At 43.6% G+C, this 10,485-nt stretch overlaps 1 protein-coding gene across 1 annotated transcript in view; it reads left to right on the top strand.

The window, feature by feature from the left end:
• SERINC2 (serine incorporator 2) overlaps window positions 1-212 on the top strand; it is a gene marked incomplete at its 3' end in the record, with an annotated part of 29,763 nt that extends 29,551 nt beyond the window's left edge. Inside the window, exon 11 of the mRNA XM_081016765.1 lies at window positions 150-212. Within this exon, the coding sequence (XP_080872891.1) occupies window positions 150-212 (63 nt within the window). The remainder of the gene's footprint in view (window positions 1-149) is intronic.
• Between the last annotated feature and the right edge of the window lie 10,273 nt (window positions 213-10,485).

Below are 10,485 nucleotides of genomic sequence, written 5' to 3'. Positions count from 1 at the left end.
CCACACCGTTTGTGCTATGCAAAGAAGAAGTGTGTCTTGCTACGATGAAGGGGTTAACAAAGGAGACTCTTCGTTCCTTTACTTGAAATGTGGGCTCTGGTCCGAATGGGCACCGAAACTGTCCACGCAATCCCTTTTTGCTCTTTCAGCATCTAGGCAGATCTGCCACACTTGTGCCTTCGCCTGTTTCTTTTTCTCAAAGAATATGTTAAACAAAGGAAATGGGTCCACTTGTGTGTGATACTTGACACATATGTCATTATGGTTTTCTTTGCTGGGGGGGGCAGTACAGATTAGGTTGCTGCTGCTCATGATGACCTCTAAGCATGTTGCAAAAGGCCCTAAAGGATGGCCAACCAGTTATTTTTCTAAAGAATGCTCAGCATGAGAATAACTTTGAATGTCTCTGTTTAAAGGAACCCTTTTGCCAATTTGCCTTATTGCAAGAATACCTCTTTGTTTTGGATAAATTTGTTTATTTTGATATGCAACTTTGTGTCACTTGGGAGTTTTCAATAAATGAGCAGACTTGAGCATAAAATATACCAGCGCTGGAATTCTGCCAACGAGACCTGATGCCACCTATTCCCATGGAAGAAGTAGGATTTGTTGTTGTTGTTTAGTCATTTAGTCCAACTCTTCGTAACCCAGAGCATGCCAGGCACTCCTGTCTTCCACTGCCTCCCGCAGTTTGGTCAAACTCATTTTGGTAGTTTCAAGAACATTGTCCAATCATCTCATCCTCTGTCGTCCCCTTCTCCTTGTGCCCTCAATCTTTCCCAACATCAGGGTCTTTTCCAGGGAGTCTTCTCAAAAAGTAAAGCTGGCATTTCAACGATGTAAACTGAATTGTTAGGGTTTGAGTCTTACACACAATGGCTGCGGTTGGGATTGGAGGAGAGGTTCTGTTGAGTATTCCATGTGTGAGACATTTTGCAAAATGGTGGGCACCAGTAGTCCAAACTTGGTAGCAAGAGGTAGAAGGAACATTTGTTTGCTCTTGGCTAGAGGGCTTGCAATAATAATAATAATAATAATAATAATAATAATAATAATAATATATTATATATTATATATTATATATTTATTATATATTATTATTATTATTATTATTTATATTCCACCATCCCCAGCCAAAGCCAGGCTCAGAGCGGCTAACAACAGTAAAAATAGCACAATTTACATAAAATCACAGTCAAATTAATTGAAATACATTCTAAAATCAGTTCAGAATCAAATTAATGGCAAGGATGGAAGAATCCACATTTCATTTCGGTCATCTTTAAATTACTCCAAATCACAGCAAAAACAAACAAAAAACAACAACCCTATACAGGATTTTGAGAGACCCATGAGCACATCTTCCCTCCCTGCATTGTTATTGACTTCTCATTCATCACTTTATACAAAAATGATCTCTGAAAGCATCATCTTCATTATTAATGTTGGTGTCATCTATTGCAGCTCAACCACATAAAATACAAAATGGCTAAAAAATAAATCTGTTAACACCAGATAACAAAGAGGAGAAAATTCAATAAACTTCTTAAAAGTGCTTATACAACAATATTAAAACAACAACAACAACAACAACAACAAATTTTTATTTATATCCTGCCCTCCCCAGCCGAAGCCGGGCTCCCAATAGCTTTTGATAGGCTTATCCTCTACCACAAACTTGTCCAATTCCTCTATTAAAGGCATCCAGGCGTGTGACCTTGTGGCAAAGGCAGCCCATTAATTATGTCTTTGTGTGGTGAAGGACACCAGAAGCTCATAATAACAGGGCTGGAGGAGACCTTGTAGCCTGCTGAGACCATCCCTTACCTTGATTCAGGAAGTCCATGGCTGTCCAGTCTTGCTTGATGCTCTCGCTCCCATTAGAGCACATGTGGGCAGCATCTGAGTCTCATTTGGCCTTGGAGACCTTCAGCACAGCCTGTGCAGGTGCCCAAGCCGCCAGAGTTTGCGGCATTGCTTCTCAGTTCATGCTCCTACAAGCCAATAGACTACCCCAGGACCGGAAACTTCATGCCTGGGGGCTGAATGTGGACATCTGAATCTCTCTCTCTGACCCTTGGAACTCTGCCTAGGCCACACACCTCTCTTATCCCAAGTGTTTTTGCCTGATTGGAATTTGTCCTTGAACACTGATAATACTTTTTACCTGTGGTCCCATTCACCAGTAGCATGTGGGTCTCAGAAAGGGTACCCAGAAAGCAATGCTGAAAAATGTTCCCCACTGATTAGTTTGTTGAACTGAGCCAATTACTGACCATTGCTTGAGAAACTGGCTTTGTTTCTGCAAAGCAGGTTGGAGATTACGATTTGGTTGTAACACTAAACTGTGGTTAATCTAAAACATAAGTGGAAGCTTCTGATCATGCCAGGGCTGCGTCACAACTTGTCACTTCATGCTAAACCGTGGTTTAGTGCTGTGTGCACAAATTTGGCCTGATATCTTTTGCTATAACAATGGACATTTGATGTATCATGGTTTTAGGGTTACATTGGGTTTCCCTGATTTCAGACTCCACCTCCTTGTCGGTGCCCATAACCAATGCCCAAAATGGATTTGAATTTTTCAAAGGCCATAGTTATTAGAAGGCAGATTTGAGCTACAGCTGTGCAAGAAAGGCTGCTATCACTCTCATGAACACTAGAGGGTAGCACCAGCCTAGGACAAGGAATCATGGTATGTTTTGCTAAAAGTGTGCTGAAAACACAGGGCAACTGAGGTCCTTTTTGCATAGCAGTCAAAGTAGCTTTCTATACTGGGGAAGGAACCAATGTTGGAAGATATTATCTTGCTGGATAGTTCAGAACAGTCTCACCCCTCCTGATTTCTCTGAAGGTTCAAAACATAGCTGTCAACTTACAGATTTGAAAATAAGGGACCAGCAGCCTCAAAAATAAGGGATCAGCAGCCAAAATAAGGGATCAACAATTACTTTGATAAAATACATATTTTGTTGCGTGCAAATGGCTTTAGATACCTATTAGGTCCATAAACGACCATATAGCACATATTCAACACAAAAAACAGCAACAATTTGTTGTTGACAAAGGACAGCTGGACATAGAAAGGGCCCCATTACCTTCAGTAGCTTTTTTAAGGGACATCATCAATAAGGGACAGCAGCGGGACATGGCGCTGGGATAAGGGACTGTCCCGCCAAATAAGGGACGCTTGACAGCTATGGTTCAAAAGGAGGGTGTGAGGTGATTGCCCACTCTAGATGTTCAATCTCCATGTATGCAAAAAGCATCTGGACAGCAAATAGATGTTGATAGACCTGCCCGTTATAAGTCTCTCTTTCTGTAGACCTCTTGTTTGGCCTTACGACTCTGTCCTTTCTGCTGGTGTGGCCAGGTGTGGCTTGCAATCTGCTAAATTGCAGGCAGCCCACGGCTCTATGTGTTGTCCCAGCCTGGCTGCAAGCACAGGATGCGATCGATCGATCTCTTGGACCCACCCCCTCAGCTCTAAATTCAGTGGTACCTCTCTAAAGCACCATTGCCACTCGGATGCAGGCAACTTCCTGCTTGAAGCTGATTCCTCTGCTGTGCTCTCATCACATGACGTGGTGAGCATGACCTGTCCTGTCCGTCTCTCCTAGGCGGCGATGCCGCTTAAGAGAATTAAAAGGCTTCCAGTGCAATTGTTTATCGAGCAGCATGTATCGACGTGCCCCTTCTGATGTGGTCGCTGGACAAAGTAAGAAGCCGATTAGTGCCTTTCCAATAATCTCAAGGAGGCAGACTCAGTGACATCATTGGTATTGGCCACTAATGGGATTTTAAAGCAATGCAGACACTTTTTAAAATATTAATATTTTTAATAGCCGCCCAGAGTGGCTGGGGAAACCCAGCCAGATGGGTGGGGTAGAAATTAATAATAGTAATAATATTTATTATTTAAACAATTCCATTGGAAGAAGAGATCCGTAGAGGGCAGGCCCACAGCTCAGTACTAGAGCACCTCCTTTGCATGCAAAAGGCACTGGGTTCGATTCTTGGCATCTCCAGGTAAGGCCGGGAGCATCTCCTACCTCAAACCCTGGAGAACCGTGAAATGTTTAAAATAATGATGATAACAACAACAACAACAACAACAACAACAATAATAATAATAATAATAATAATGTTTTATTTATACCCTTCCCTCCCTGGCCAGAGCCGGGCTAAGGGCAGCTAACACCAATAAAATTACAATAAAACATAATGGGGAGGAAACAAACCAAAAACCAAAAAAACCAGTTTATGAAAATACGGGTTAAAATACAATTTAAAATGCAGCCTCATTTTAATAGTAGCAACAACACTGCACATTTCCATGTATATAGCAGTTTTGAAAAACACAAAGAAAACACGAGAGCATGAGAAGATTCTGGCCTGACTGCACTAGCTGCCAATTAGCTGCCAGGCCCAATTCAAAGTGCTGGTTTTGACCTATAAAGCCTTCAATGGCTCAAGGACCGCTTCTCCCCATATAAACCAACCCAGACTCTTGTGTTCCTCATCTGAGGCCTTTCATCGTGTGCCTCTTTCACATGAGGTCTGGACAGTGGCAAGACGAGAATGGGCCTTTTCTGCAGTGGCTCCCCATTTGTGGAATGCTCTCCCTGGGGAGGCTCACCTGGCGCCTTCCTTATGACTCTTTAGCCACCAGGCAAAAACGTTCCTCTTCAACAAGGCCTTTGGCTGATTAATATTCTACAGCTGTTTAAATGTGTTTGTGGGAGGAGGAGGGGCTATTGCTTTGTTGATTTTTGTTGTAGTTATCTGTTTGTGGATTTATCTACATTTTATCTTATGAACCATTCTCAGTTTTCTTTATGAAGGGTGGTTTATAAATCTAACAAACAAAAAAACAAAAACAAATAAGAGCCTGCTGGATCAGGCCAATGGCCCATCTAATCCACCATCTTATTCTCAAAGTGGCCAACCAGATGCCTTTGGGAGGCAAGCAGGACCCAGTCAGAAAAGCATTCTCCTCTCATGTGATTTCCAGGAACTGATATTTGGAATTATTTACAGTGAACCCACCTAAGGCACCTGTTTCATTCTACCTAATGACAGGGCCAGTGTGGGTGTGTCTACAGTTGTACCTCGGGTTAAGAACTTAATTCGTTCTGGAGGTCCGTTCTTAACCTGAAACTGTTCTTAACCTGAGGTACTGTACCACTTTAGCTAATGGTGCCTCCCACTGCTGCCGCACAATTTCTGTTCTCATCCTGAGGTAAAGTTCTTAACTTGAGGTACTATTTCTGGGTTAGCGGAGTCTGTAACCTGAAGCATCTGCAACCCGAGGTGCCTCTCTCTCTCTCTCTCTCTCTCTCTCTGTGTGTGTGTATATATAATTTGTGTGTTCATGCTGTTTGTTAGTGCGAGGTTGGGCTTCGTTTTGTAATGTTGTTACGGCTTATGGCAGAAACAAATAAACTCATATGATTATCCCTGCTCCAAGTTACTCTTCTGAAAGGATTCAGTTGGGACCTGGAGCAATGCTTACGAGACTGCAGCCTGTTTTGCTGGGCGCATCAAATTTGTTAATTAATTAAGCCAGAATTATGTTCCTAATCCAATTGGTGGCATAAGTGAAGAACAATCTATTATGTGTGGTCCTCCCCCTTCTTTGCCTACTCAGAGACCCAGGCAGGCAGTTTTTTTATTAGCTTACTGATGTCAGCAAAAATTGGTTTTGAAAGGATGGGCAATAATGAGCATCTTTCTTTGACAAATGCAGATAGACACTAAATAGATGATGGCATACAATGAATAGATAGGGGTCTGTTCCAGCCACTGCATGCAACCTTGAACAACTTTCTGATGACTCCAGTGGGCTTAATGGTTTTCTAAGTGTTTTCTGCTTTCAAGAACCCCTTGTCTTAGAAAGAGGAGTAATTGAAATGTTGTCCATGCTTGTTTGGCATGAGCAAAGTATACAGAGCCAGGCAGGTCAAATGGAGGACATCAGTGGCGACTTTTTGAGTTGGTGCGGCTGACGTTTTTAAATGCCTGCATTCCCTACACTAGGAGTTGTGCATCACTAATTTTTTTTTTGGGGGGGGGGGGAGAGAGAGAGAGAGAGAGAGAGAGAGAGAGAGAGAGAATGAATTAAAACATGTGCAGAGAGCCTTGGTCTCAAGAGAGAAAGTTCAGTGCATTAGGGGGTAGAAGGAGCTGATTCCATGCAACTACAGTGGTACCTCGGGTTACATACGCTTCAGGTTACATACGCTTCAGGTTACATACGCTTCAGGTTATAGACTCCGTTAACCCAGAAATATTACCTCAGGTTAAGAACTTTGCTTCAGGATGAGAACAGAAATTGTGCTCTGGCAGTGCGGCAGCAGCAGGAGGCCCTATTAGCTAAAGTGGTGCTTCAGGTTAAGAACAGTTTCAGGTTAAGAACAGACCTCCAGAACGAATTAAGTACTTAACTGGAGGTACCACTGTATATTATGTCACAATGAGTCAGATCATGGGACTGTTGCTCCCTTTAATAGCAAACTCAGCTGGTAAGTGCTGACAGGATTGCGGAGCCACAATGGGTTGGCTGAGAAGCAAAGAGAAGTACTGGTATGTTTGGGAGGAACATGGGGTTACAATAAGTACAAAGGGACTTTGAGGAGGAAAAAGAACATCTCTGGAACAGCTCAGTGAGCACTGAGCATGCTCAGTGGCTACGAATACTGAGTGTCTGTTGTGAAGAGGAAATGGAAAAGCAGGGCGAGAAGGAACGGAATGGAGTTTCCTAGAAGAGAACATGGCTGGCTGGAACGATAGACAGGAGCAATCCACATTGCAACATTTCATTGCAGATGCTCCTTCTTTAGGTGAAGACTCTGTTTGGCAGCAGTCGATACTCCTAAGTCTTGGGCAGAGTCTCTTTCTCACCTCTTCAGCCTGAGATACTTCAGCTGGAGAACCTGTGGGTTGAAACTGGGATCTTCTGCAAGCAAAGCAAGTGCTGTACTTCCCTCCACAAACCCCATATTCCGCTGGAGGCAGGAGCAGTCCAGCCATGAGGCAACTACCGCAGGCGACAAGATCCAAGGGGCAACAGATCTCAATGTAGTTCTTGTTCCTGATGTACATCTTTACTCACAACCTTTCCTTGGGTTTGCCTTCGGTGTCAAAATGTCTTGGGTCTGCCCTGTCTGGAGGAGAAGCAGAATAGCTGGCCAAAGCATATCAGGGCCATTCTGAGCCAAAGTGACAGTATTCGGCTGCTTGCTGCTCCTGAGAATCACAATATCTGCCTGTAAATGGTAAAGATATTATTGAAGACCATTATCTAATGGACTGTATCCTCCCATTTTTCCTAGGAAATATCTTGTGTTGGCAATATATTGGAAATGAAACGGAAGAAGAATTCTGGAGCAGTCAACAAGTACTGCATTTATGCGTGTAAGCCAGTTAACAGCCACATTGAAAACAAAGTTAATCACTTTCAGAGTGTGCTGGCAGTCCACCCATGGATTTTTATTTTTATTTAGACCACATGATGCTATTAGGATGATCAAATGAGCTTGACATATTGCATAATGCAGGGCACAGATCTTTATTTTCTTGTTGCAGTTGTTGTATGGAGCAGTCTGGTCCTATGCAAGTTGTTTATTAAGAAGTAAGTCACAGAGAGTTTAATGTTGCACCCAAGTAAGTCTGAAAAGGTTTGCAGCACAAAAGCATATGCTTTTTAAAAAAAGATTAGCTGTGTTTATACACACTGAGATGAAACGGGGTTGGTTTGAGTGATCTCTCGGGGATTCCCCTCCCATGAAGCTAGTTATAAAAAGTGTTTTTTAAAGAGGTCAAACTGGTTAGATGAGCTTAACTGGGCAGATTCTTTGAAGGAAGGGTATTTACTGAACTTAAAAGATGGCCAAGTACAAGTGATTTGGTATCTTAGGAAACTGCCCAGAGATTGTGTGTGTGTGTTGTGTGTGTTATTTAATAAATAAATGGAGTTAATGGTTGGATATCCTTCTGGGAGGGGTGTGTCTTTCCCCCCCTCACTCCCCTGGCTTGAGGCAATGTCCTCTAGGTCCCAATGGGAAAAAGACTGGCAGACTGGCAGTGGTGGAACAGAGTCAGAAAGAGACCCAGAACTTGCTTTGTGAGAATCCAGTGCTATGACTGGTGGAGGTGCCATTTGAAATCAGAGGGGGAACAATATTTACCTCCAGCAAGATCTGCCGATAGAACTCCCATGCAGTTTGGCCTCGGCCACCTTGAAAGTAATCAGAGTAAGTCTTAGGGCTCATCCAGACTTCCTTTTGTGCAGCATTTCTAGGCACAGATCCATGCTTTAAAGCACCATGTTTGAGTGCTTTTTTGCCCTGACACTTTCCCCATGAAAACCAACTCTTTACTGCTTAATCAGAGCAAACAGCAACCCGCAGAAGACACAAATTGCTGTTTGTTCCGATTCAGCGTCAAATAGTTTTCATGGGGAAAGCACTGGAGCAAAAGAAAAAAAGCTCTGCACTTTAAAGACAGACCTATGCCTAGAAAACGTAGGGCAAAAGGTAAATGAGCCCCCACAAATAGAAAAGAAGAAGTCCTGGATGGATTAGGTCCACCTAGTTTAGCATCCACAGGTTCTTCGTCCCTGGTACAGAAAGACAGTACAGTACTCTGAACAAGGCCATTCCTTATTTCCTTGGAACACGTGTCTTCTCAGATTAATCTAATGATGTCTGTTGTCATGGCTGCAGCAAGGAGTAGACAGATCCACATGTGCAAACCTCATGGACTGCTAAAACACTGCAAGGACACTTTGTTCCTGCCTAGCTGCTGGGCTTCTGCTACCTGCACGCATTGCAGCAACAGAGTCAAGTGAATTCACACAGTCCCATAATTCCGCTGACAGCGTACAAAACATGCAGTAGGAATTAAGGCATCTTTGATCACGTATTGAGATCACTTGAAAATTAATTAGTAAGGACGTGGCTTTGTAATCCCAGAGCCTCAGCAAAGTAAGCAAAAGTTCCATGAATTTCAATATCTGAAAGGAGGATACATACAGCTTAGGTGCCCAAGGATGATAAAAAGGTCCTTTAATCTTCTGTGCTAATGGATTTTGGAATGATGGGTGGTTGTTGAAAGCTGGGATGAGTTTGTAGTTCTGACACCTATGATACCTTTCAAGTGTTGAAACGTTCATGAAAGGCAGCTCCATATCCCCCAGTAGCCATCATGGTTATGTTCTACCACTGAACACCAATGAATACCTGTGACTGGGAATCACAGGTAGGGAGAATGCTGTTGCGCTCAGGCCCTGCTTCCAAGTTTCCCACAGGCATCTCTTTGGCCATTAAGAAGATGCTGGATTAGACGTGTCTTTGGCCGGATCTAGCAGGGACACTCTTGGTTCTTATGATGCTGTCCATCCACCCAGACTCAAACAAGCGTAGATCATGTCATCAGCTCATAGGAGTCAACTCCTAGGGGCAGAGGGGCCGCCGAGACCATGTAACACTAGTTCTGAAAGGCATACATTGGTTTCCGAGCACAATTCAAAGTGTTGGTGCTGACCTTTAAAGCCCTAAACAGCCTCAGCCCAGTATACCTGAAGGAGCATCTCCACCCCCGTCGTTCTGCCTGGACACTGAGGTCCAGCGCCAAGAGCCTTCTGGCGGTTACCTCCCTGTGAGAAGTGAGGTTACAGGGAACCAGTCAGAGGGCCTTTTCGGTAGTGGCGCCTGCCCTGTGGAACGCCCTCCCATCAGATGTCAAGGAAATAAACAACTATCTGACTTTTAGAAGACATCTGAAGGCAGCCCTGTTTAGCAAAGTTTTTAATGTTTGATGTTTTATCGTGTTTTTAATATTCTGTTGGGAGCTGTCCAGAGTGGCTGGGGAGACCCAGCCAGGTCGATGGGGTATAAATTATTATTATTATTATTATTATTATTATTATTAGCCCCCCCTAAAATATTTGAGGGGGCAGCTCCCCCACAAGTTGATGGGCATTGCCATTCAAATGGTGTGGGTGCACCGAATCATGGCATCAATTATGCGGGAGGGGGCTTACCTGCCCCCTCAATATTTTATTCGTTAGCACCCCTGCATCAACCCATGATCTGGGCTTTAATCCTGCTCCTGGCCCAGCCCCTTAGTGGAACCTGTCTTAGAAGATCAAAGGTTTTGCTTTTTCATTTTGGACACCTTGCTCACTGCATGTGATGATAGGCTTGAAAACACAGCAATCATCACAAAACGAGTGTGTGTGTGTATGTGGGAGAGGAAAGTTGACTGCTCAAGAAATGTTTCACCTGGCTGGATGACAAACGAATGGATGGCAAAGAGGATCTGAAGATAATGCTAGCTGCGCAGTCATTGTGGCTGCTGACTTAAGCCTTACTTGGTTGGCTTTTGTGGGTGGTTGCCTCCTACTCCTCTTGGTCACTGCTCTTGATCTGTTGTTCTCTCATCCAGATTATCAGAGTGGCGAGAGCACATTTTACTGGCTTA

The sequence above is a fragment of the Podarcis pityusensis genome (genome assembly GCF_964106645.2).
Source record: "Podarcis pityusensis genome assembly, chromosome: 8".
Lineage (NCBI taxonomy): Eukaryota > Metazoa > Chordata > Lepidosauria > Squamata > Lacertidae > Podarcis > Podarcis pityusensis.
This window is presented reverse-complemented; position numbering and strand designations above follow the sequence as displayed.